This window comes from Morus notabilis, unplaced genomic scaffold (assembly GCF_000414095.1).
Source record: "Morus notabilis unplaced genomic scaffold, ASM41409v2 Scaffold565, whole genome shotgun sequence".
Lineage (NCBI taxonomy): Eukaryota > Viridiplantae > Streptophyta > Magnoliopsida > Rosales > Moraceae > Morus > Morus notabilis.
Window position 1 is genome coordinate 3,887 of NW_010363644.1, and position 25,845 is coordinate 29,731.

A 25,845-nucleotide genomic window follows, 5' to 3' on the forward strand; every position below is an offset into this window, starting at 1 on the left:
TTTTTTTTTGGGGTCAAATATATCATTGCTCAGAGAACCACTAATTCAGTTGAAGTTGTTTTTATTTTATTTTATATATTTTTGTAGCTCTAGGGGTCTCTGGAGGACCAGACAGTATGGCACTGTGTGTTCTAACTGCCCATTGGAAGACCAATGGCTTGAGTGTTAATCATGATTGTGATGGCTTCATTGATGGGCTTTTGGCTATAATTGTTGATCACAGCCTACGAGCTGAGAGTAAAGAGGAGGCTAATATTGTATCTCGTCGCGTCTCTAGAATGGGTACATTTTCAAAAATTTTGCATATATGTTGTTTTGGACATTTTGGTTCTATAGTTTTTGCATATAATGAACAAGAAGGCTAGTGTACACGCTGTGTAGGACTCAGATGTGAGATTGCCCATTGTGAGTGGTTGGATGGTCGACCAAAACAAGGTCACTTGCAGGAAGCAGCTCGAGACATGAGGTGCTTATTTTCCGGTTTCGGATTAATTTTAGATGTGGTTTAAGTTGTTTGAAGAATGGGTTTTTGATTCTTTTGAAGTGGGGTTTGGATTTCAGGTACCGACATTTTCAGAAAGTTTGCATCCAAAACCAGATCAGTGCCTTGCTTATTGCGCAGCATGTTGATGACCAGGTCTGTCCTGCATCATTTTGGTTAGTTTGTCTAATTACAGACTCTTCTTTTTTTCTGCCTGGAAGGATGCCATGAGTACTGATTGTTATGACACGGTGCAGGCTGAGTTATTTGTTCTCAGACTATCGCGAAACAGTGGTGTGCTAGGACTTGCTGGAATGCCGTTCGTGTCTCAGATATTCTCGTCATACACACATTCTTGTGATTCGAATGATCATGGTATTCTTCTTGTGCGGCCGCTTCTGGATTTCTCAAAAGAAGACATGTACAAGGTTAATGTGGTAGAGTATCTCGCGGTTTTTCTTTCAGGACGGGGTTTGGAATTTAAACGGGCATGTTATTAGTTCTTTTGCAGATTTGTCAAGGAGGCGAACAGAAGTGGGTGGAAGACCCAACTAATCAAAGCCAGCTATATGCTCGTAATAGGATCCGAACATCGTTAAGAAAATACTCATCATGTGAGTTTCAGTGAGTATAAATCCGAGTTTTAGTCTAATTGACCTCTTTAATCAGTAATGTTGTGTGGTCTTTTCTTATTCATAAACACAAGCTTGGCCACGTTAAAGATAATTGTTCTTCCTTTCATTCTTCAGATACATTCAATTCCGAGCTACAAGCAGTTATTTCTTCCTGTCAACAGACACGGTTATACGTTGATAATGTTTGCTCCAACTTGATAAATAAAGCAGTAACTGTTACGGATGTGAGTCCTTTTTTTGCCGGTTCATCCCTTTAAACCATTTGTATTCACTGATAAGCTTTAACATTCTTCTTGTGCGACCGCTTCTGGATTTCTCAAAAGAAGACATGTACAAGGTTAATGTGGTAGAGTATCTCGTGGTTTTTCTTTCAGGACGGGGTTTGGAATTTAAACGGGCATGTTATTAGTTCTTTTGCAGATATGTCAAGGAGGCGAACAGAAGTGGGTGGAAGACCCAACTAATCAAAGCCAGCTATATGCTCGTAATAGGATCCGAACATCGTTAAGAAAATACTCATCATGTGAGTTTCAGTGAGTATAAATCCGAGTTTTTGTCTAATTGACCTCTTTAATCAGTAATGTTGTGTGGTCTTTTCTTATTCATAAACACAAGCTTGGCCACGTTAAAGATAATTGTTCTTCCTTTCATTCTTCAGATACATTCAATTCCGAGCTACAAGCAGTTATTTCTGCCTGTCAACATACACGGTTATACATTGATAATGTTTGCTCCAACTTGATAAATAAAGCAGTAACTGTTACGGATGTGAGTCCTTTTGCCGGTTCATCCCTTTAAACCATTTGTATTCACTGATAAGCTTTAATGAAAATTTACGCGACTTATTCCAAATATTTCCAAAAATCTCACAAAAATTCATTTGGCCTTACTCCTTGCAGCTTGGCTACGTTGTCATTGATTTGGAGATCCTTAAAGAGTCAAAAGTTGAAGACATTTGCCTGTCAAGGTTTATTGCTTTGCTTTTGCAGGTATTTTATATAATCCTCACCTTGTGAGCTTTTTCATATCTCGGCTATTTTTACTCAAATACTTGTAAATTTTGATGATGCGTGATAATTCACTCTTTGATGCTGTTCTCTGCATGTTTCAGTTCGTCTCACAAAGGAACAGGCCAATTAGAGGTAGTACTTCAAAGTTGCTTTTGGACTACATGCATACTTTCCCGTGCAAGGTAACCTTGTTTCGTTATTCCGCTATTTGCTAATTTGTCCAATATGCTTCTCCAAAATTGGTGCTGCTCACAGATTAATTCTTCAGTCTTCTTTATTCTTTGAGCTCTCGCTTTGTTCCTGTCAACTATGCTTCTCCAAAATAGGTGCTGCCCACAGATTAATTCTTCAGTCTTCTTTATTCTTTGAGCTCTCGCTTTGTTCATAATGAGGTTTTCATGTGGTCATGTTAGCTTTCGATCTGTAGTCTACCCTATATTATTTTTGTTTTATTTTTTATTTTTAACTTATTTAATTCATGTGTTAAAATCTATCTTTGCTTCTTGTAGACCTCCCTTACAGCAGCTGGTTGTTACCTTTGTCCAGCGCCCGGATCAAAAGGCACCAAAGCCCTGGTTTGTTATTCTGTTGATCATCCATTGCCTCAAACAAAAGAATTCCTCAATGTGCAGTCATATGTTGAACATCAATACCAAACTTCAAATGACGTAGAGCAAATCATAGCAGGTAGCAAATTGTATTTGGACCGCTTGGTTCCAGATGCATCGAAAGTGCATTTTTTGGACATAACGTCTGAATCAGTTCTGACTGAAGCTAGAAGACTCAATATGCTTAGTGAGTCGACATGCGAAAACATCCTTCTATTACAAAGAGATGAAGTTAAACATTTCAGGACTGAAAAGAGAGCGAAATCAGATTTCGAGTCAAAAGGCAAAGTAAAATCCATCAGTATGTATTCCGAACCGCTTAATCCCGGGCAAATTTGTTCCTTCATGAACCGATTCTTTGTCACATGGAAAACACCTGAGGAAACTGTTTGTGAGCAGGGTTTGGGAGGGGAAAGTTGGCGCCATCATTTCAGGTCATGCATGGTTGGTGATGAAATGGCAACCGAGGTGCGCCACATGGCAGAATCTGACTGGCTGTATCTTGTCAACTTGGTAAAGAGTCCCACTTCTTTTCAACAGCAAAATCTACCTTCAGCTAGCGGAGATGGGAAAAACTTGTGTTTGGATTATGCAAGGTACTCAGCTCAAAGGGCTCTTCGGATTCTGAAATCTGTCCCAGTTGCTGCAAGAAGAGGCTTACCTGTTCTAATCAATAGTCAAGGACTTCTACTAAGCATCCCGGTACCTTCCTTTTTCCCATTTCAGCAGATAAGACATTCTGCTGTATTTTAACTTCATTCAAATCACGACAACAGCCACTAAAGCTAAACTTTTTGTCTTAATTTCTTTGAACCGTCTTTTGTTTGAGTAATCTGAGTCCTACTTTCCTTGACAGAGCATTGGCTTCAAACATTGCGCTCGGTTAGATGTAACAGCGGTATTCATGCCAAGAGTACCCCTCGGAGGCGGTCATAGTTTTTTCAGATGAGGACCTCATATATTTGGATGTATGAGCCATAGGAAGTAGAGGCCAATGATTAGAAAGCAGAGCCGTTTTCCAGTTATCGAATGACAAGATGGTTTTCTAATCTCTCCACCGGCTCTCACCCGTTAAAACACCAGGGAACTAACATCATTTTTGGCTTCGCTTGATCTGTAAATTACACTGTAAAGTAGGTTTCACAACTTTACATGCATTAATAAATGTCCGTTCCTATATATTCTTGGTTAATTGAAGCTACAATTTTCTGTATGGAAGCAATTGTGTAGCACCTATGCGCTATACACGTGTTAATGAACGTTGAGAAAAGATATACATCAAACTTTTCTGCAAAATTGAAAGGATTTTGCCCTATGTTTCTCATTGTATTGGACAGGAGTCTGTTTACAGGTCTTGAAAAGGAAAACAAAAGGAAAAAAGAAACGATTTTTATCGTTCCCGCAATGCCGACTTCAAAATTTGAAGTTGGTAGTTTTCTGAGGGATCATGATTCCTGTGCCCTCAAACAAATATTCCTCTTACAAACTTTTTGGTGTGATACACTGAAGAAAAAGGTGAGAATGGGAGAGCAGAGAGAGAAAAATTACAATCTGCCCTGACCACCTCGTTCCTTCAAAGAGTCGAAAGACGTGAACCATTGCTTCCAAGCAGCGTCCTTTTGCTGCTCAAGCCATGAAAGAAAAGCACTGTCCAACAGGCAGAAGATGTTGACGTATAGGAGCTGATACCTGACCGGAACATATCGGAAATTCACAACCTGAACAATCGGCCACACGCCACCTTCTAATATCAAGGCTGGGAGAAAATCCCTCTTCACATCTTCCTTCACTTGCTGAACATTCTTTCCCATGGAAAATCCCATGTACGTGAAAAAGACTAACAGATCAAGAGGACCGAAGATAATGCCATCCGCTGCCACTTTGGTCGCCACAAACTGCAATGACTTCGGCTGTTGGTGAAGCTTAAGCCTTATAAACCTGTCCAAGCCTTCATACCTACAAGGGAAAATGACTAGCCCCATAAGAACTCAAGTGAAAAATACCCATAATCTCAAGTTTATCTTTCGATATTACATATATATTAGTACAATATAAGTAGTTGCAATTCATTACACCTATAGAGATGTCACACCCTTCATAGAATGCACTGCCCCTTGCATGAATAACTCAACAAGAGAACAAATTGCCTCAATCAAGAGGATTAATATCCACAACTCAGAAACAACATCCAATCGAAGTCATGCTATAGGTTCTCATTTTCAGTTTTAAAAATGTCTACAAAGAACCAGAAAAAAGAATCCATATTAAAATGCTTGTTTTCTCATTTTCAGTTTTAAAAATGTCTACAAAGAACCAGAAAAATGAATCCATATTAAAATGCTTGTCCTCACACTGTGGTATCTTCTACTTCTAACGAATTGAGAGATATCAAACAAAGTTCAGAACTGATCTCAAGCGAAAAGGATAAGAAACACACACCAGAAATGGCCAACCGGTCCGACAAAGCCGAAGCCGAACGTGCTTGTGATGGCCACACGTTTCCAATTGATTCTAAAATCTGCATCCGCATCCTGATACATTAAACGTTGGTTGTGATCTAACTTTTGCAAAGAAACCGACTGAAACACAAGTTTACTTGCTTAAGCCAAAGAAAAAAATAAAAAATAAAACTCTTAAACTTATCCAAGTGTGAAAGTACCAATAATTCCGTAACACTAGTAAATGCCACAATGATAAAGATGAAAAGAATGATTTTCCTTTTTTTTTTTTTTTTGAGAAGGATGAAAAGAATGATTAAAAAGGGACGAACTAGAACTGTTAGAATAGCGTTTTTCATGATATAAATCCTGTTATGAACACGTATAGAGATTGAGATATGACCGCATATTGAACTTCATCACTACACTAGAAACAGAAAGTATACTTTTAAGAAACTCCATCCGTTCATGAATGATAAAAACCCTCGGCTAATATCACATTAGGCATTAGCACTATTAAAGATGACGCTTTTCTACTATTTATGAAATCGTCTAAGCAAATGATTACATTATTTTTTGTTCACATCTTAGTCAAAGGCTTTTTGAAGTTTCTGGAAAATTGTAGAAGGGTCCTTACAAAAGAGGGCATTGCTAGCCTATGTTCGTTAAAGGTTACACGAAATAACAACACATAATAAAATGCAAGTTTTTTTTTTCCTTTTTTAAACAGTCAACATCAACAAGCTCAACAGATATTTCAGAGGAAAAACATAAAGGAAATCTCACTAGTGCAAATATCACTGCCATTATATCCACAAAAAAAGCCTCAGGAAAAAAAATCATAAAAAAACCCAAAACCAAAAAAAAAAAAAAGGGGTAATCATAGAAAACCCAAAACCAAAAAAAAAAGTACTTTACAGCTACAGCTACCCAATTCACCAATATAAGATTGAAGAACCAAAAAAAAAAAAAATGGACATACCCAGATAAGGAAAAGGCCTAATATGTACAAATGAGAGAAGAAGAAAAAGTAAAGAAAGAATAATTTAAGTAATGGGCATTTTGGAGGAGAAAAAGAAAACTCACAGAAATTTGAAGGCGGGATTTAGCGGAGTGGGTAATGTATTGAGCGGCAACGTCGCCGACGCCCCAAAGAAAGCCGGAGCTTATCACCTGAGTCTTCACCGGATGATAAGCCAGGCAGTTCTGGTACCATTTCCAAAGCCTCAACCTCATCATCCAAAAAATTATATAAAAAAAAAAAAGAAGAAAAAGAAAAAATTGGTAGAGAAAGAGGGATATGTAAAAAAAGTGACTTGTAAATGTACTAATTTTGAGAACCCATATCCTATTTATGACCACTTTGTCAGGAGACGTCTGACAAAAATGCATATCTAAAATTCAAAGCCCATTTTCTTGATTTTGGAAACTTTTTATTTTGAGCTTAGCTATTATATAGGTCCATCCCAAATGGATGATGAGTTTGTTGAAATAATAAACATATTTTTTTATCAATAATTGAAATTCAGAGGGCATATGTATGGATGGTGAGTTTGTTGAAATAAAAGAATTAAACATGTTTTAATTAAATTAATAATCAAAATGCAAAGAGTATGTTTGAATTTTTTTGATTTATAATCATCTTTGTGATATATATATATATATATATTGATTTTCTCAATCTCTCTTCCCTTCTAGTCTGAATAGCAGGTTCCATTCTTTTTTCAATGGAAAATGATGGAAAATTTTTATTCTTTATTGAATGTATACGGAGTGCTAACTGCTTTATTCATTGTATTTCAACAATTTTTCTGATAATTTAATTAATCTTTGGTTTTTTTAAAATAATTTTTAATATCTTCCTCTACAATCTAGATTATTATTATTTTTTTGCTATGATCTACACTCTAACGTTAGTTGTGTATGTTTTTGTTAACTTGATCAAATTTGACTCTATAATCTACCTTAGTTATGCGATGAAATAAGTCAAAATTTCAAATCTAAACATATTTTAGAGTTAACATCGTTTACTTCGCAGATTCAAGTTTTCAATTTGGGTAAAATGTAATATTTTTTAGAGCTTTTAATTGTAGCAGAAAAAGTTAGATGTGATATTTTCTGAAAGTTTTTAACTGTAAAAATCTAAAACTGAAAATTCGAATCGGTAAAATGAACGAAATTATTTACTTGTTCAAATCCAAACATTTTACATGACCAGCAAAAAAAAATTCCAAAGATGTTACATGATTAAGGAAGACAATACCAATTTGACTTTGAGTCTTGCCCTTCAAAAATCATATTGGTGATATTGGTTTCACTTTAAAGTTTTTTTTTTTTTTTTTTTGGAAAAAAAAGGGGATGGGTAAGAAAAAATTATACTAGTTTTTGGTCTTTTTTGGGTGGAGTACTCTTTTTTTGGTTTTGTTGGGGAGAAGAAAATTCTAGAAAAGGTTCAATTCATGAGAAAATACAGATAAATTTAGGGGTGGCAATTCATGTCACGTGTCGTATTTTGATCATTTTTTTTAAATTAACAGTCAACCCGAACACGATCCGTGACACGAAATTTTTTAAAAACCGCAACACGAATACGATACGACCACTTTACGAGTTGACACGACACGACCCGAAAATGACATGTGACACGAAATTGACCCGTGAATCTGAAATTGACCCGTAAATCTGAAATTGACACGAAAATTGCATATTTTTATTTAGTTTTTTACATGTTAGAAATAACTTAAAATTCATAACACACTAAATTATAATAACATCCATTGAAATTAAATAAATAATAGTATAAGATTTTGAGTATAACTATCATGATATCACAAGTTCATAATAAAATTTAAAATATGTAATGAAAAATATATGTATTTTTAAGTTTTTTACGAGTTTCGTGTCGTGTTTGGGTTAGACGGGTCCAACCCGAAATTGACCCGTATTTTTCGTGTCAATTTCAGGTCAACCCAATTCTGACCCGAATCTTTTTTTTTTTTTTTTTTCAACCCTAACCCGTAAAATTCGTATCGTTTTTTAATCGTATTTTCGTGTCGTGACCCATATTGTCGGCTATAAACTCTTTCAGAACGGAATAATATTTGCTTGACCCATCCCATAAAAGCTCAGCATACTCAAATAAAGTATTTTCTTTCTTTCTTTCTTTCTTTCTTTGTTTTGTACACCCAAATAATCTCCATAAAGCTCTAAATTGAAACGACATCGTTCTGGCTAGGATACTTTAAGAGAAATTTTATTCAATAGTTATAATTTTGACCTCGAGTATAAAAGGGTGCCTCGGCGAAATCTGGTCCACGGAAAATCTTCACATTTTATTTTGTCTCGCACCTTTTAACAGCCTCAAAAACTATCCAGAAAATCTCATTCTGATGAATATTTGTGGATAAGAATCTCTAGTGGATTGTCACAACACAAACACATTGGCACTACACTACACTAGACTACAAAAACAATATATTTTACTACTTACCCGCTTCAACTTCATGGGCTACATGCACAACACAGTTACCAATGACCATGCAACTCCAGTTCTCCTCCGAAGGTACACACAATCATTAACGACTACTTATGTTGGATTTCTCTTTTAACTTTCAAATTCTTTTGTTTTTCCTATTTTTGGTCAAACATTTTGGTTGAATTTACTTACTATATACTTTGATGTTAAATCAAAGTGGGAGATCTCAATTACCCAGATGGAATTACACTGTAATCGAGTTCAAACTACAGACGTGTGGTTGTAAAATGGGTGTTTGGGATGTTGAAATGCCCTTTTCTTGTGATAACCCCTTAAGAATTAGATGCCTTAATTCTATACAACCAAGAGCAATGAAAACGTAGAAGAAACTCAAACAAGCAAGAACATGTACTGTGTCGTAGTGTGGTTCACCGTCAGACTCGTTGTGTTTTCTCTGACCTCTCTCTCAACCCTGAAAACGGTGCGTGCTGTCACAAATTAAGAGTCCCTCTTGTCTAACAATTAGGCGTCTTATTAAGGATTTGGCCATTTTGAAGCCTAGTTTTGGTTGCAAGCAAAATTGCTCATCAACTTCCGCAAAGGATCGCAATTTAAAGCGCCAAATGCGACCCTTTTTTTGTCTTTGCACTAATGGTCCTTTTTGTTAGTTAGGTGGAAGAGTTTCTTTGTACCAATGTGTGTAATAAGATATTCATTTGTGAATTCAATGTTGTGTTGTTGAGTTGTTTCTTAGGATTGTATTGTGGTGTTTATGATTTCATATGTTATGCAACAGGATCCATTCTGTAGAAGATGTCTCTTTAACTATCTATGCAAACTCTGAAGATTGGGCTAAAACAAATTCTGTGTTATGGTCTGGCAGTCAAAGTTTCAACTTTTTCAAGGGAGGGAGGTGGTTTAGAAATAATTTGAGGTGCTTGTGAGAGAGAAGTTTTCTGAGAAGTTCATTCCGTTATCATGGGTAGAAGCCAAGAAGGAACCATCACAAGCAAGGAGCGGGTCCAGACATCTCCAATCATGGTACCATAACAGCAATTGTTTCTAACATATGATGGAAATCATTTTATCTTGTGACACTTTTTTTTTTTTAACGGCTTTTGTTTCTAACATATGATGGAAATCATTTTATCTTGTGACTTTACTTTTTTTTTTTTTTTTTTTTGGTAAACAGCTTGTGAATTTTGCCTTTTAATTTTTTTTTTTGGCTGAACTACTTTTTTTTTTTTTTTTTTTTGGTAAACAGCTTGTGAATATTGCCTTTGAATTATTTTTTTTGGCTGAACTACTTTTTGGTGAACACTTTCTTTAGTTCTGATAGAATTTTAGATTTTTTGTTTGAACTTGGGCTGGGGAAATTTGAACTCTACACCTTAAGATGGAATCATATATGGATTTATCGCTTGGCTATGCCTGTAAGCACATAGAACTTTAGATTCTATATATGCAAGAATCATTATGTTTTGTTGATTTGCTATTTTGAATATTTTGGTAGGTCATTATTGTTGAAATATTACAAATTATTGCATCAACTTATTTGCACGGATGCCGTTTAAATATACAGTTTGTCATCTCATACAAAGGTTGTCAAGCTCATTCCTATTACTAGGCTTGAGTGCTAACTAAATCCAGAATGTGGTTTTCTGAAACTAGTTCTAAAAAAAAAGTTGTCACCATGTGGCGAGAATGTTTGCGCACCCGCATGTGTGTTATTTTGAGATAATGAAGCTCGCTTATTTGAATAGCATCAATGTTTCAATAACATTTATTAGATATAAGACCATTCATGCATGTTTAGATGTAGCAATGGTCAAATTATGATAATTTTTTAACTTCATAGGAATCGCATATGCACAAGAAGGAGAAAGTACAAGTGTTCTCAAATTCCATAGATTCGCATATCCAATCACGCTGCCTGGTCTGTTTGGGAAACAACAGCTGCCGAACTGTTCGTTCAAGAACAAAACTAATGAATATTTTGATTGAAAGGGGGAGGCCTCATGAAGTCCAGACCATCTTCAACAGTTTAGTAGAAGAAGGACACAGGCCAACACTAATAACATACACAACACTCGTAGCTGCCTTGACCCGCCAGAAACGTTTCAAGTCCGTTCCTGCACTTCTTTCTAAGCTGAAAGAAAATGGTATGAAGCCCGACTCGATACTTTTCAATGCCATGATAAATGCTTTTACCGAATCCGGGAAGGTAGACGATGCCATGAAAATCTTTTGGAGAATGGAGAAGAATGGATGCAGACCCACTACTAGCACTTTCAACACCCTCATTAAAGGATATGGAATTGCTGGTAAGCCTGAAGAATCTCTGAAATTGCTAGAGCTTATGTCAAAGTATGAAAATGCGAAACCGAATGATAGGACATATAATATTCTTGTTAGAGCTTGGTGTAACAAGAAGAAAATTGATGAAGCATGGAATGTGGTGTATAAGATGGTTGCATCTGGTGTGCAACCTGATGTTGTCACTTATAACACATTGGCAAAGGCTTATGCTGAGAATGGGGAGACATGGAGGGCTGAAAGGATGATCTTGGAGATGGAGAGCAATAGAGTTCGTCCGAATGAGAGAACTTGTGGCATCATCATAAATGGATATTGTAAAGAAGGAAATATGAAAGATGCCTTGAGGTTTGTGTACAGGATGAAGGAGCTTGGTGTGCATCCAAATCTTGTTGTTTTCAACTCTCTTATCAAGGGATTCCTGGAAATTACCGACACGGATGGAATCAACGAGGTAAGTTCAAACTCCAATACTCTTTTGTTGGTCCATTCCCTTTCTCTCAAGTTCATTGTGTTTGTCAATGTTTCAGGTGAAATAGGACCATGATTTTTGCTGTCGTCAATATATTGTCTCTGTTTTCCTCATGTCACAATAACAAAAATACTAATGCCATTACCGGAGGGAGAATTAGTTATTCATGTTATGCCTGATGATTCCTATCTCCAATTATGAATTATTAGTTTCTTTTTGTATGTTAAACATTCATGCTTAATTGAAGAATAAATTGGACAGGCACTATCAATGATGGAAAAATTTGGGATCAACCCCGATGTTATCACATTTAGCACCATCATGAATGCATGGATCTCCGCAGGCCTCATGGACAAATGCCAGGAGATCTTCAATGACATGTTGAAATCTGGTATTGAACCCGACATTCACGCATTCAGTATTCTCGCAAAAGGTTATGTACGAGCCAGTGAGCCAGGGAAGGCCCAGTCACTTCTTACTTCAATGAGCAAATACGGTGTCCATGCAAATGTCGTGATCTTCACAACCATTATCAGCGGGTGGTGCAGTGCAGGGAAAATGGATCTCGCAATGAGAGCTTACGAGAAAATGTGCGAAATGGACGTCTCCCCAAATCTCAAAACCTTTGAGACCCTAATATGGGGATATGGAGAAGCAAAGCAGCCATGGAATGCAGAAGAACTGCTCCACATCATGGAACAGAAGGGAGTTTCTCCCGAAAAGAGCACTTTCCGTCTTGTCGCAGAGGCTTGGCGTGCTATAGGTTTTATCACCGAAGCCAAGAGAATTCTAAATGAGGCAGAAGAAGAAGAGAAGGACGTTTTACCAAAAACTGCGAAGGAAGAAAAATCTTTGGAGGGTTTGGAGACAATTTGCAAGAAACAACACTTGAGAGCTTCTTCTTATCCTAATATTTTGCAGGTTCCTGGACTAGTTGCTGAGAAACCAACTGCTGCTAACATGAGAAAAGGCCAGATGGTTTCTAAAGGATTTGAGTACTCATCTGAAGGCATTCAAAATGCCACCAAATTTATTTTTCTTCCTCATACAAGCGTGGTAAGAGTGCAACCGATGATCGTATGTCGAAAGCAATTGCAGGGTGGTCTTGTTGGGCTACATGGGAACTTTGTAAATAAATGTAGAGTGGTGTTCATATGAAACAAGGATTCGAGGAAACGCAGGATCCTATGTTGGCAAGGGATGAAATTCTGTTCTGCCTTAAAGTCGATTTTTGTCGGTTCCTTGAAGTTCAGGAGCCTTGAAGATTCTTTGCTGTTCAAAATTGTTGATTATTTGGTTTGCAGCATACCAACATATACCTCCAATTTCTGTTGCAAATCAACTGTACGTAATCATTTGATTTGTTTCATGAAATGTGTAATATATACTTACTATTCAAGCCCAGATAACAAACAGCTTTTGTCAATTTTCCAATAAATAGACAATGGAATATTTTTACTTTGGAAACAAAAAGTTCTGTTGATCCCATTTGTACTTTTCTTTTGCTTTCTGCTAAGCACTCATTTGAAAAGCAGGAGATATAATGCCGAGAAAATGGTTCTTGAAACCCATTACGAGTACAGAATATACATGTGATTTAGATGAAAAATAACGTCGGCTAATAGGACATCATTTGTATTTCCCCGTTTCATAATTATATATCATCTTCTTATATCGTCTTCTTTTTAACATTTAACTGATGAAAGAATTATAACTGAAACAAGTTAATAGTTGAAATAAAAGTTCAAGAACTATTTATTATTATTAAATAGGAACATTTCATTAGAGTATTATATATTTAAAACTCGTCCACGTACATATTTTTTCAGATATTTACTCCCATAACATCCAGATTATATATATAATCAAATACTTATCATCTTATATAACATTTACGTTTTTAGTTATCTTCCTAGAAATTTTATTTTCCTAAAAAATTTTATTTTCACTCTCATAATTTTATTTTACTTTTTTTATACAATGAAAAAGAAAAATGCCACCACTTTTATAATTTTTAGTTGTCCTCTCTCGTCACTTTTATAATTTTTGTATTAAAAATATTAGTGAGTAATAAATACTATATATATATATATATATACGCGTGATTCAAAAGGAGCCAACTAGCAACTAAAATCTTCCTATAAAGGTTATGTATTGTCCATTCTCAAGTTAGCAAGCAACGCACCTCCAGTTCTGAACAAACTATACAGAGTTTCTGATCCCAATAAACACCTCCAAAAGTTCGAAAACTCTGTATTTTTTCCGCCTCCGAAAGTCAAAAAATGCTCTCTGTAAATCTCCACTCTCCTTTACCTTCCCTGAGAACCCCAAATTCCCACAAACCCATCTTCTTCCCTGCTCTCCCAACACTCACTCTCCGTTCCAAAACCTCCATTTTTCCGAGCTTTAATCTCTCGAACGCCAAAACTCACTTCCATATCCTTCGTTGCAACGCCCTTAAGGACTCCGGTGACCGAACCAAGGCGGTCGCGAAGAACGGAGGGATTGAAGACGACGGAGGTGGCGGCGGCGGCGGTGGAGAAGGCGGGGACGATGGGGAGGTGGAGAAGAAAGGTGGAATCTTGTCGGAGTGGGTGAATTTCACCTCCGACGATGCGAAGACGGTGTTCGTGGCGATTGCGGTTTCGATTGCGTTCAGGACGTTCGTGGCGGAGCCGAGGTACATTCCTTCTCTATCGATGTATCCTACATTTGATGTCGGAGATCATATTATTGCAGAAAAGGTACTCCTTTCTTTCTTTTTACTGATTTTGGAAGTAATTCATTTTTTTTTTTTGGGTTCTTTTTTTGTTCCTTATCTGTTTGTGGGTGTTGTTAACGGTGAACTGAGGTTGCAGTATTGATTTTTGCTGAATTTTTGGTGATTTCATTTTCCTAATAAGAGGATAATTATGATGAAGTTAAGAGGTGATTTATGAATATTAATTACTTCAAATAATGACTTGATAGTGGAATTGCACTCTGGTGAATGCAAACATAGCCTTGTCGTAATTACACACCTAACTCCACCACAAGGCGCGGCGTTCAAATGCCCCGCCCCTAAAGTTGCAATTCAAAAAAAAAAAAAAATTTGCACGTTTAGGTACTTTTATGTTCTAATGGGTCAATTGAGCAAAAAGTTCTGGTGGGTCAGAGAAGCAGAGAAGTAAATATCTCTGCTTGTAAGACAAATATAGAGTATACGTTTGCATAAAATGCTTAGCAATTTGAGGGGGAAAAGTGAGCATAAAATTATAATTAAAACAATTACGCTTGTGTATGCTTCCATAAGGTTTTAATAGGATTACATTGGACATGGTGCCAACCACCGCCTTGAGTGAAGGTTGTGCTTGAAACTTTTGGAATGCATTTGTTTTCTCTTAGTTTTGTGGTATCATGTTTAATATTTGATCATGAAGCATTGTCTATAACAATTCTTTGCGTTGTTGTTGTTAGGTCTCATACTATCTCAGAAAGCCGTGTGCAAATGATATAGTGATATTCAAAAGTCCACCTGCCCTTCAACAAGTAGGCTATACTGACGATGATGTTTTCATCAAAAGAATTGTTGCCAAGGAAGGTGACATCGTGGAGGTGGGTTTAAATTAATACATCGTTAGCATATTTATCCTACGGTGGTTTAACCCGTTTTTCCTCTTTTTTGTTAGTCTTATTCATTTCCATCTCCTGGGTCAGTTTTTTGCTCAATCTGGAGTTCAGAGGAGAAGTATGTCGTAGTTTTAATTGTAAGAGCTGAAAAGTGGGACAAAAAACGTTGCGTAGAATACTTCCATGAATAGTGCTAAGATCCCAACTTTTTTTGATACCATCTCATGTAGTGATGAGTTAATATGTTTTCATTGGTAGATGCAACCTTTTAATACTAATTGGCGTGTTGATTTTTTGAACACCTACCGATAAAGGAATAAAAATTCACATGCCACATAAGTTGTTCGAAACTTGGGGATGTCTTGCATTATTCTATTTCCCTAGATCTGAGCCATAGGCATCTTTAATATGTGGCGGTCTTTTTGCTCTGAAGCATTCTATTCAAACAATACATGTTTACTTGAGTTTTGTATACTTTTCTTCTTTTCTTAGCTTGTTCATGTTTTGGTAACTAGAATCTCACCGAAGTAAACTGCCTTGTTTCAGGTTCGTAAAGGGAAGCTTGTAGTTAATGGGGTAGAGAGAGATGAAAAGTTCACACTTGAACCGCCTGCTTATGATATGAAACCATTAGTGAGTATCATATTCTTGGCCTTTTGGGGTTTCTTTTTTAACTTTCAAACAAGTCGTTGAGCCGAAAATTACCATTTGACCAATAATACATTCGGGAGATCTGTGTTTCACTTTACTTAAACTTCCTTTTTAGACTTGAAAAACTTGCTGACATGAAAGCACCTTTGCCTAATGATGCTACACAGCGTGTTCCAGAAAACTGTGTCTTTGTGATGGGCGACAACCGCAATAACAGCTACGATTCCCACGTTTGGTAATACATCCTTAATTCCTGCTGTCACAAAGTTTATAATTGTTAGGTTCATAGTTGTGAAAAACCTCAGTTTCTCCACCTCTATAGCAAATATTTACTGATTTTTTTTTTGGGTCTAATATATTGTTTTCTAGGGGTCCATTACCAGCCAAGAATATCCTAGGGAGATCTGTGCTTCGGTATTGGCCTCCAAACAGAATTGGTGGCACAGTTCTTGAGACTGGATGTGCCGTGGACAAGCAAGAGCCGGCTCCAACAACTCAATGATTATATTATCCTCTTTGTTACTTCTTGTCTATTTGTACAACAATAACCTTGTGACAAAGGTTGACTGGAAAAAATCATTTCTTTTAGAACTAGTAGGGCCCTCGTCTTTTTTTTTTTTTTTTCCTTCCCCTTTTGGAGAGGGTCCAGTCTTGGATCTTAATTGATAAAATACAAGTTAACCCTCTCATTTGTTGACCCTTTGTTACAGTGCATTCAACATCCTCTCTTTGTTACAGTGCATTTCAGTACACACATTCAAATGAACAATGTCAAGGCTTAGTAAGAGAGAACTTTATATGTTTCCATAGAGAGATACAAACAAATAAATTGAATTTCGATTATTGGTGTCTTAACTTTTCAATTCATAGAAACCGTTGAGTAAAGATTTTAAGCCGAGCATGCTTGGGTAAAGATTCACGGATTCTATCAGCGTATTACAAAGTTGGAGGCTAGAAATCTTGCTTAAATACACACAACAAAGGAACACACTTCAATATCACTTTATACCTATAAGTTTAACTCCAAGAATTCTACTACTATGAAAATTGCAAAACTCCCGCCTTCCAAACAGAGAAAAGAGTGACAGTTATTCCATTGTCACTCTCATATTAGTTGCCGACGCAGAGGAAGTGCTGCCAGTACTAGTTCGTTTTGCTGGATAGAGTTTACTGGTAATGCTATTACTCGAACGAACAAGAGTCATGCTTGAACTTGATGGGCTTGGTAACGTGAGAGTCGACATCTAGGGAACAAGAAATGCGTCGTTTGTGCGTTGATTTTACCAGCTTGCCAACCACATGACCTTTCGACCGCACTTCAAACATCAGAGTCATCGGAACTTCACTGTCATTGTCTGAGACTGCTAAGCTTGCTCCAGCCCCATACAGAGGCACTTTGATTCCTTGCAGGTTCACATTCACTGTCCGGTGGCTCTTTCTTGGCTGATAGTACTTCTTCAACTGCAGTGTATCAATATTTTCGATTTTCAATGCAACAAGCATATGCTAAAAGAAAAGGGAAATTCAAAGCCATTCAAGACCACTTATTTCATTTGATTTTATTTGAAATGAGGAGTGCTGGGTGCATCACCGTATGAAAATAAAAAATAAATAATAAATAAATAAATAAATAAAAAGAAATGTTAAAACGGCAAGAAGCGAGACAAATAAGTGTCACACCGGTATATAGCAGCTTTGTGGCATTGCCACACAAGCTGTGATTACGTTATGAATGTGTTTACTTCACATTAAAGGGAAAAAGAAAAGATTGAGTGTTTCCATACAACGTATACTTACAAAATTAAGAATGATAGTTTTTTCATCGCATTCCATTACGGTTAACATGCCCAAAAAGTGTTACTTTTCTCTTGAGAGGAAAAGTGAGCATATTAGTTCAAAACTATTAATTAAAGCTTAAAATTTTACCTGGCCTTTAGCAACTGCAATCTCAGAATACATGAGGCTGATAGGGGAGGAGCTAACATGAATCCCGAAGAATGAAGCAGGGTTGTAGACACTCATCCTCACCGAACAATTTAGTGTCAGCAACTTCGTCGGGACTCCGGTCACGTCCGATCCCTCGCCAAAGTAAAAGTTGTGCACGGTCAATGACTGCAAGCAAAAAAAAAAAGGGAGATTAAAAAACATAACAAATTACATTCTAAATTATTACGACGACAACAGATAGCAGAAAAAACAAACATTCTTATAGCACCAACTCTAAACCAAAATTACCATTCCACACTGGCTCACTCTTACAAAGAAATCAAGAATTACAGAAGGTCCACCTTTTATAAGCTCATATAAAAACTTTACATTCTAAACGTTGGAAGCAGGGCTTGGATTAACTCATAAAACTCATATTGACTTGGACATAAATCTGTATTACGCACAGTTAGTAGTATTATTCCTTTGAAAAACAAAACATGCAAATTGACTCTTATCTCACTCCCTTTTCTCCTAAAGTGATAATTTACTAAATCCGTAATTTAAATGCCAAAGATCCGTACTCTCCTACATAATCATCAACTAAATGGTGAAAAACTGTCTCTTTTTCCTTTTCTCTCTCAAACCATCCCATGATCAACTTGAAGCACGTGATCTCAAGAATCCATGAAATTAAGATAAAATTTTGAACTAATAAAGAACGTGAAAATTGTCAAAAACATCAAAAATTCAACTTGTAATAACTCAATTTTATACTTGGAAACTGTTGCATCATATCTCACTTTAATACGCTCGTAAAGCATTCAACAAATAATATTTTATTCACTTCCATATGAGAATAGTAGATCATAAACAACATTTAAATAATGCAAATAATTATATATTTAAAAAAAATAAACAGAGACGGAGAGAGATATTAAAGTAGAAACCTTGAGAGAAATCCGAGCTTTGTAAGGCCTACTAGCTCCCCAAAGGATCAAGCAAAAAACAGTAAAAATGAGGACAAACCCAACCAAACCCATGAGAATCTGACACCTTCTTGTCAGGCCTTTATCTCCATAAAACTCATCATAATTCCCTTCTTCCTCAATCACGTCACACTCCGGCCAGCCCTTGTCGTTTCTTTTCCCTCTCATCTTCCGTCCCGACGACGACCGGAACGTCCCGGAGAACCGGCTCGCCGACGACGTCCTCGAGTGGCGGCCGTACGACGGGTGGGAGGGGCTCTCCATGGGGCTGTTGAAGGCCGGCGTCGCCTGCATCGACGACGACTTGTCGCCGTCGTCGTGCGAGTCCCGCGACGGGCTCTGCACGTAGTACACCGCCCGCTTCGGCGACCGCGGCGACGACGGGTCCAGGCTCGTCATGTCGGAATCTGACTTTGCGTGAATCATCTTCCTCGCTCTTCCTCTTCTCTGTCTCTGTTTCTAGGGTTTGATAACAGAGGAATTACACACATATGAAAAAGGAAAAGAGAAGGTTCAGTGAACGTGACCCATGAAAGCTAGACACAAAAGAACCGTCTATATATATATATATATGTAAGATCAACAGAAAGGAAGAAAATGGAAGCTTTGAAACAGGGGAATTCGGAGATCCCGAAAGGAGAAAGTCAGTGACAGAGAGAAAAAAGGGAAAAAGGAAACGGTTTTGAGAAGACTGAAGAAGAAGAAGAAGAAGAAGAAGAAAGAAGAAAAGCAGAGCTGCAGAAGGCACTAACGAGTGACAACAGAGTTGGTTTCACGCTGCGACAGAGACAGATAGAGAGAGAAAGAGAAAGATAGAGAGAGAAAGTGTTGTGTGTGTGTGTGTGTGTGTTTGATAGTGGGTGATTGTCAGAGAAACGGCATGAGAGGTTCGGGAGAGCCGAAGCTGGAGGTTCGGGAACCAAGTGTCGGCAGCAACTTTGATAGTTGATAGTTGATGGTTTGATACTTCCGTTTTGTTCGTGATCGCAGTTTTGGTTAATATTTTGCCTTTGACGAAGTTCTAGTACGAGTTACTACTAATTATAGGAGTTACAAACATATACGACGCCGTTTGGATGTGGAATAAGAGAATATTATGTCTTGTTTATATTCGTCGGTTGCTGATTTTGGTTTTGTATTTATTACTAACTTGGAGTTGAGAAGAAAACTGTCGTTTTCATGACCGGAAATGTGGAGGGTGATAAAAATCTAGGTATTGTTCGTTTCGCTGATTCGAGTTTAAAATTCGAGTTAAGATGTGATTGTATATGAAAGCTTTTTACTGTAGCAAAAAAGTTAGATGTGATTGTTTGTGATAGCTTTTTACTGTAGCAAAACTCAAATTCTAAACTCGAATCAGCGAAATCTCGCAGTTAAATCTCGTAGTTAATTTAAATTTACTTATTTGAGTTTAGAATTTAAATTTTGTTATAGTAAAAATTCTCAGAAATAGTCATATTTAACTTTTTTATTATAATAAAAAACTCTCACATAAAATCACATCTTAACTTGAATTAAAAATTCAAATCAACGAATTAAACAAACCTAAAAGAGAAACGAACCAAGTGTGTTTTTTGAGATAATTAGGGAGGCTGAAACAAGTTTTTAGTGTGGATTGAATTGTACAGAGACCTTAAACTCTTAGGTCTCATACATTTCACCGATTCGAGTGTTCAATTTTAAGTTTTTACAGTTAAAAGCTTTTAAAAATTGTCACATCTATTTTTTTTTGCTACATTTAAAAACTCTCAAAAAAAATGTCACATCTCAGCTCAAATTGAAAACTCGAATCTATGAAGCGAACGATGCCTTACAATTTCTGCCGCAGTGTTTCAAACAAATTTAATTGTATGAGCCCCGTTCATTCACCGATTCGAGTTTTGCTATAGTAAAAAGCTCTCAGGATCAATCACATCTAACTTTTTTGCTACAGTAAAAAGCTGTCACATAAAGTCACATCTCAACTCGAATCAGCGAACTGAACAGGCCCTATACCCTCAAAATTACTGTAGGGTTTTTGTTTTTAATTTTCAACCTCTTCCTCTTCTATCTCGTTCTTCTCTATTTTCTTTTCTCAGCTACAACTGACTAGCCATCCAACCTCAAATCTCTTTCTTCCCTAGTCTTTTCCTCTTTTCTCTCAGCCACCATTCCTCATCGACCAGCACCTATATTCGCTGGTGCTCCTTGCCGATAAGCACCGAAGACCTCAAATCTCCTCGTCGTTCCACCACCGCCTCACCACGAGCGTCGTCGATTCACAGTCATCGTCGTTGTCTCACCATGAGCACAAGAGATCCATGCAAAAACGTGGATCTCACGAGAGCTCAACATAAAGGAGCTTTTTCCGATCTCCTCAGCACTGTGATCGCCACAATCTCGCGGTGTGCAATAGCTTGCCTCGATCTCACCAAAATTGTTCAGTCTTTTGTTGAGGCGTGAAAGCCATATCGTCGGAGTTGGGGGGATCTCGTCGATTCCGCGATGCATTCAACGGCCGCTGTTGAGGAGATCTTGCTGTAGTTAAGGAAATAGATCCAGATCTCTTGTTCTTTTTGGCAAATTTAGGTGGTTACCGGTCGGTGACTCGATGGTTACTGATCGGTAACTGGTATCTTGGTGGATATCAGTTGATATCTTGACCAAATACCTGTGACTTAGTTAGCACTGCTAGTTGATAGTTGCCGGCTAATACTGATGGTTGTCTCCCAGATACTACTAGCATCTCAGTTGGATATCGACCAGTATCTTGATCAGATATCAATATCGTGGCTAAATATAAATAGGTATCTTAAAAGATATATTTAGTATTTTAAATATAGTGTGATGATATGACTGTGATATTTTTTTTGTAAGAATTTATACTCTTAATATATGTCAATTCAAACTTAAAATCCATGACAATTTCTTTTAAACCCCGTCTTTTTTAATTGGGTGATGAGGACAAAAGACGATAATTTTTTTTTTTGAACATATAAAAGATAGTGAATAAGAGATAAAATAATTTCCAAAAAACTAAAGAGATCATATATATAGAATTTCTCGAAAAATTTATCATATCCATGATACTATCTACATATTCAAAATATATCCATTTTAAAAATATTATCAAATAAGTCCAAAAATTATTAGGGATTTTCTATGACTTTTTTAATAAATGGGAGAATTTTTTTATTTTTTAAACATATAGCTGAATTTTTTTTTTATTTTAGCAAAGTGACCCTTTTTTCGTAATTAATTAATAATTGTCCGATGATTAATCAATGATTGATCTATTTATTATTATAATTTATAATGATTTATCATTTTTAAACATGTAGTTTGTTAATTAAAATTGATTAATTAATAATTAATTTGACTAATTATTAACTAATACTGAGAAATAATGAAAAATTATCGTGTTAATTAGTGATAAATTTAAGTCAATCACTGATTGACCGCTAACAATAAGTGATTACCTATTTAATTAATAGAAAAAGGGTCATTTTACTAATTTTACAAAACTTCCGTTATTTAAAGAAAAAAAAAAACCTTAAAAAAGGGTTATTTACCTCTATATCCCTTATTAGGGCTATTATATTGAAAATAAAAACAGAAATCTCCAGGGTACAATTCATCGTTGAAATTTTTCATAGAGAAATACTTTAAATGCACAGCTAACTGCAAACAATTAGTACTTTTAAAGACTAGCGTCCGCCTACCTGAATTAATTGACATTACTTGAAAAACAACTGCATTGACATCTAATTTATTATTAATAAATAAACAAAAAACGACTTTAACATTCCTTCATACCACTACTTGCCACAAGTTTTATAACACCTTTGTAATATGCTCCTAAAGTGGAATACTAGAATGAATAATTGACAGTTTAACTGCATTCTTGAACCGGCTAATTTTTGCTTTTACGAATTTCAACATTTTACTTTTTTTTTTTTATTCTTGCTTCACCATCTAAATTACGGGTCACCATTTTACACAGACATGATTCAGTTCGCGGATTCGAGTTTTTAATTTGAGTTGAGATGTAATTTTATGTCAAAGTTTTTCATTGTAACAGGAAAGTTAGATGTAACTTTTTGTAAGAGCTTTTAACTGTAATAAAACTGGAATTGAAAACTCAAATTTGTGAAATGAACAAGGTCAATCTTCATTGAACATTTTACTTTAGACAAGAGGGAGAGAAAAAAAAAAAAAAAAAAACAGAGATTAATTAGTGTACCAATATTCGATTTGGTCTGTTTTGCATCCAAATTATTAGAAGTAAAGGATATTTTGCTCGGACGATGCAGGACTCTAACCAAGTGCCTCAAGTGTCGTGATTTTTGCTCAGACGTATAGTAAGGTGATCATACAATACTAGCTTCGGACCTGGAGATTAGTAGGAAATTGGTCTCACTGATAGAACAGAGAACATTTGTAACATCTTAATCCAAGACTCTTGTCTGCTGTTCATCAACCATAAAAATCACAGGATACATTTTATAAATGCCCTTCGAGGGAAGATTCCATGGCAGCTGCGGAATGAAGAAAGGGGGAGAATCATTTTATTTTTTTTTTAAAAAAAAAATCATTAGTTTTTTAATCTAATATTAGAAAATTCTGATCCGTTTTAGTTTTTTAATTTAATAATAAAGGACTTTTTCTGTTGTTCCATTTTCTTTGAGAACACCGGTGTTTCTTTGATTATCAGCCTCTAAATATATATTAAATCTGATCAAAAATCAAATTAAATTATAAAAATAATACAAATCTGATGATTAATAAACAGAAAACACCGGTGTTTTTAAAAAAGATGGAACATCAAAAAATTATAGCAATTTAAGTTTCTATAATTCTTATTCTTTTCGAAATTAAGACATCTAACTCGAATAAGTTTTAATTTTTTTCATAAGTGTCATGTTAGCTTTATATGGACAAAATTAGATGAAAGGGATAAAATTGCCAATATTTTAAAGTTTGAAGAGAATAATGGCAAAATACAAGTTTTGACCTTATTAGCGTCTCCATCATGTGAACAAAAGAGTAAAGTTATGAAGAGGGGAAAATATGTCAGGGACTAAGTTCGAGATAAATTTATAAAATTTATCCAAAAAATCATAATTCACGAGCATGACAATTGATTTCTTCCAAACTACTTACTAATGTGCCTCGTATTTTAAATTTGCTCAATGTCGTGAAATTTTACCTTTGGCAATATATCCATTTTTATTTTCTACATCCATCTTACATTTTTACTTGTCAAGGATAAGGTTTTTCCTAGAAAATTATAAAGAGGTTATTTATTTATTAATAAATGAATAATTTATTAATTTATCGATAAATAGATTATTTATTAATTTACAAAAAGTTTTAGGTTTTGATTACTTTTGTGCATGTACCTTTTTTTTACAAAGATTCATGCACGAGCTATAATTAATAAAGATAATGGTATATGGTCAAAAATTAATATGTGTCCAAAGAAGATTGCAAAACTTGTCGTGAAAAAAAAAAAAAAATTGTTGTTATGTTCATGCATATAAGCCCAAAATTGATGTATATTGTAAGTACAATTAACATGAAGGTTAATAAGTATTTGGGCATACGATAAATGTGTTTTTCAAACTTAATATGCCTGCGGATAATGATCATGATTCATATGACAGTTATGCTTTACTAAACGTTTCTCAAAAAAGGCATTTCAAGCAATAATAATTTTAAATAACTTCTTGCTGCATTTGAAAAAATATATACTAAATATAGTACATAGTTTTGCCAAAAAATTAAAGACGAAGTTTAGTTCAATTTAGGTACAAAGAAAAAAACAAATGACTTTAAATGCATATTTTCTAAAATAAATAAATAAATTGAGAAAACATAAGTTGTCTAGAGAAAAAATAAAACTCTTTTATATTATGAATTACATATGATTTTTTGTCAATTATTAATTTATATTTTCGTTGAGACCTAAAAGATTTGAAAAAAAATTATCTCATGTATTTATTGAGATTATTAATTTATTACATTGACTTGAGTAGGGATGTTCATCGGTTTTTAATCGACAATTTCGGCCAGTTTCAAAACTGAACTGACAATGTCAGTTTTTAAAATTTTAAAATCGAAACTGAACCGAAGAACAATGTTTTCGGTCGATTAACTGACTGATTTTTATCAATCAGTTTTCGGTCTGTTTCTTACTTAAAATTTTTTGTGAACTATTTTATTCTTAAGTTTTAACCATTCAAATATTTAAATAATTAAAATTAAAAAGAAAAGTAGCTTAAAAGACAAAAAAAAAAATAAATAAAGCCTAAAAGAATGTATTTTAAGGACTAAGGCTTTACATCTAATCTCAATTAGAAAACTTATTTATATTGAAATCCATCATATTATTGAAGATGTACATTAAAAAAAAATTAAACCTCTCTAACTTATAAGTTGTGATGGAAAAATGAAATACATAACCTTTTATATAAAATAGTTGAGGGAAGACATTCTCATATATTTTTAATGTGAAACTTTCAAAAGTCTGATGTGTTTAAACTTTTAATAATCCCATATTGAAAATAGATGAGAATGTCATCCTTCAACTATTCTATATAAATAGTTATGTATTTCATTTCTCCATCACAACTTACAAGTTAAAAAATCTAACTTTTTTTAAACGTCCATCTTTAATAATATGATAAATTATATTCACTATCTACAAGATTAAAAATTTAAATATATAGATTATAATTTTTTTTAAATTAGTCAGTTTAATTAATCACTTCGGCTGGCAAAATAAAAAACCAACCACCCATGAATCATAGATGTTCAGTTAACCGACCGAATTAGTCAATTTGCTATGTGAAACCAAATTTTTGATTTTTTTCTATCAATTTAACGGTTCAGTGTCGGTCAATTTCAGTTTTTTGATTTTTTTGAACACTACTAAATTTGAGTTTATAAGGACAACGCAAAGCTCTTGTCATCTCCCTAATGGACTATTAATACCCGTTTGGTTCATAGATTTGATCGCAGGTTCAAACTTGTGAATCCTTCATGGTACACAAAAACAAACGTTAACTTCAATTTCTGCCCGTTTCACGTTGTAAACTCTACGCCCATCTACTAAAATTTTAATTTTTTTTAGATATGAAGTCGGATTTTGTTATGTGTATTATGAAGAAATGTGAAATTTGATTTAAATTATCATTTCTTCAAGTATGGGTGAAACGATCAATTATGTTCTAGGAAGTAGTTTAGAATGATTT

The 25,845-nt window shown here is 35.2% G+C and overlaps 5 protein-coding genes across 5 annotated transcripts in view; 3 read left to right on the top strand and 2 right to left on the bottom strand.

The window, feature by feature from the left end:
* The window catches only part of LOC21385464 (tRNA(Ile)-lysidine synthase), a 4,565-nt gene extending 652 nt beyond the window's left edge, over window positions 1–3,913 (top strand). The window contains exons 2-11 of the mRNA XM_024169884.1: window positions 88–282; window positions 382–466; window positions 562–637; window positions 739–909; window positions 993–1,095; window positions 1,231–1,340; window positions 2,016–2,105; window positions 2,228–2,308; window positions 2,636–3,436; window positions 3,591–3,913. Coding sequence (XP_024025652.1) covers window positions 88–282; window positions 382–466; window positions 562–637; window positions 739–909; window positions 993–1,095; window positions 1,231–1,340; window positions 2,016–2,105; window positions 2,228–2,308; window positions 2,636–3,436; window positions 3,591–3,683 — 1,805 coding nt within the window. The 3' untranslated portion in view covers window positions 3,684–3,913. The remainder of the gene's footprint in view (window positions 1–87; window positions 283–381; window positions 467–561; window positions 638–738; window positions 910–992; window positions 1,096–1,230; window positions 1,341–2,015; window positions 2,106–2,227; window positions 2,309–2,635; window positions 3,437–3,590) is intronic.
* A 105-nt stretch (window positions 3,914–4,018) lies between these two features.
* On the bottom strand, window positions 4,019–6,408 carry LOC21385465 (PXMP2/4 family protein 2). The gene is made up of 3 exons (XM_024169885.1): window positions 6,259–6,408; window positions 5,174–5,265; window positions 4,019–4,690 (listed from the first exon to the last, which is right to left on the bottom strand). Exons 1-3 carry the CDS (start codon window positions 6,406–6,408, stop codon window positions 4,279–4,281), a joined length of 654 nt encoding a protein of 217 aa, XP_024025653.1. The 3' UTR covers window positions 4,019–4,278.
* Window positions 6,409–8,692: 2,284 nt separating this feature from the next.
* Window positions 8,693–12,902, top strand: LOC21385466 (pentatricopeptide repeat-containing protein At5g25630). Its single transcript, XM_024169887.1, has 4 exons — window positions 8,693–8,734; window positions 9,444–9,688; window positions 10,506–11,417; window positions 11,697–12,902. Exons 2-4 carry the CDS (start codon window positions 9,626–9,628, stop codon window positions 12,591–12,593), a joined length of 1,872 nt encoding a protein of 623 aa, XP_024025655.1. The 5' UTR covers window positions 8,693–8,734; window positions 9,444–9,625; the 3' UTR covers window positions 12,594–12,902.
* Window positions 12,903–13,561: 659 nt separating this feature from the next.
* Window positions 13,562–16,289, top strand: LOC21385467 (chloroplast processing peptidase). Its single transcript, XM_024169882.1, has 5 exons — window positions 13,562–14,179; window positions 14,892–15,029; window positions 15,591–15,677; window positions 15,863–15,930; window positions 16,065–16,289. Exons 1-5 carry the CDS (start codon window positions 13,718–13,720, stop codon window positions 16,195–16,197), a joined length of 888 nt encoding a protein of 295 aa, XP_024025650.1. The 5' UTR covers window positions 13,562–13,717; the 3' UTR covers window positions 16,198–16,289.
* Window positions 16,290–16,374: 85 nt separating this feature from the next.
* Window positions 16,375–19,431, bottom strand: LOC21385468. The gene is made up of 3 exons (XM_024169881.1): window positions 18,572–19,431; window positions 17,622–17,807; window positions 16,375–17,156 (listed from the first exon to the last, which is right to left on the bottom strand). The coding sequence occupies exons 1-3, from the start codon at window positions 19,034–19,036 to the stop codon at window positions 16,878–16,880; spliced, it is 930 nt and encodes a 309-aa protein (XP_024025649.1). The 5' UTR covers window positions 19,037–19,431; the 3' UTR covers window positions 16,375–16,877.
* Window positions 19,432–25,845: the final 6,414 nt, after the last annotated feature.

Bases quoted from the DNA above. Each gene is read 5' to 3' on its own strand.
- LOC21385465 (XM_024169885.1), bottom strand. From the start codon at position 6,408: ATGAGGTTGAGGCTTTGGAAATGGTACCAGAACTGCCTGGCTTATCAT. The intron at 5,266-6,258 runs GTGAGTTTTCTT...TTAATGTATCAG, and splicing joins AATCCCGCCTTCAAATTTCT to GATGCGGATGCAGATTTTAG. The intron at 4,691-5,173 runs GTGTGTGTTTCT...TTTCCCTTGTAG, and splicing joins GGACCGGTTGGCCATTTCTG to GTATGAAGGCTTGGACAGGT.
- LOC21385466 (XM_024169887.1), top strand. From the start codon at position 9,626: ATGGGTAGAAGCCAAGAAGGAACCATCACAAGCAAGGAGCGGGTCCAG. The intron at 9,689-10,505 runs GTACCATAACAG...TTAACTTCATAG, and splicing joins TCCAGACATCTCCAATCATG to GAATCGCATATGCACAAGAA. The intron at 11,418-11,696 runs GTAAGTTCAAAC...TAAATTGGACAG, and splicing joins ACACGGATGGAATCAACGAG to GCACTATCAATGATGGAAAA.
- LOC21385468 (XM_024169881.1), bottom strand. From the start codon at position 19,036: ATGATTCACGCAAAGTCAGATTCCGACATGACGAGCCTGGACCCGTCG. The intron at 17,808-18,571 runs GTTTCTACTTTA...TTTTGCTTGCAG, and splicing joins AAGCTCGGATTTCTCTCAAG to TCATTGACCGTGCACAACTT. The intron at 17,157-17,621 runs GTAAAATTTTAA...GATACACTGCAG, and splicing joins TTGCAGTTGCTAAAGGCCAG to TTGAAGAAGTACTATCAGCC.
- LOC21385467 (XM_024169882.1), top strand. From the start codon at position 13,718: ATGCTCTCTGTAAATCTCCACTCTCCTTTACCTTCCCTGAGAACCCCA. The intron at 15,030-15,590 runs GTGGGTTTAAAT...GCCTTGTTTCAG, and splicing joins AGGAAGGTGACATCGTGGAG to GTTCGTAAAGGGAAGCTTGT. The intron at 15,931-16,064 runs GTAATACATCCT...ATTGTTTTCTAG, and splicing joins AGCTACGATTCCCACGTTTG to GGGTCCATTACCAGCCAAGA.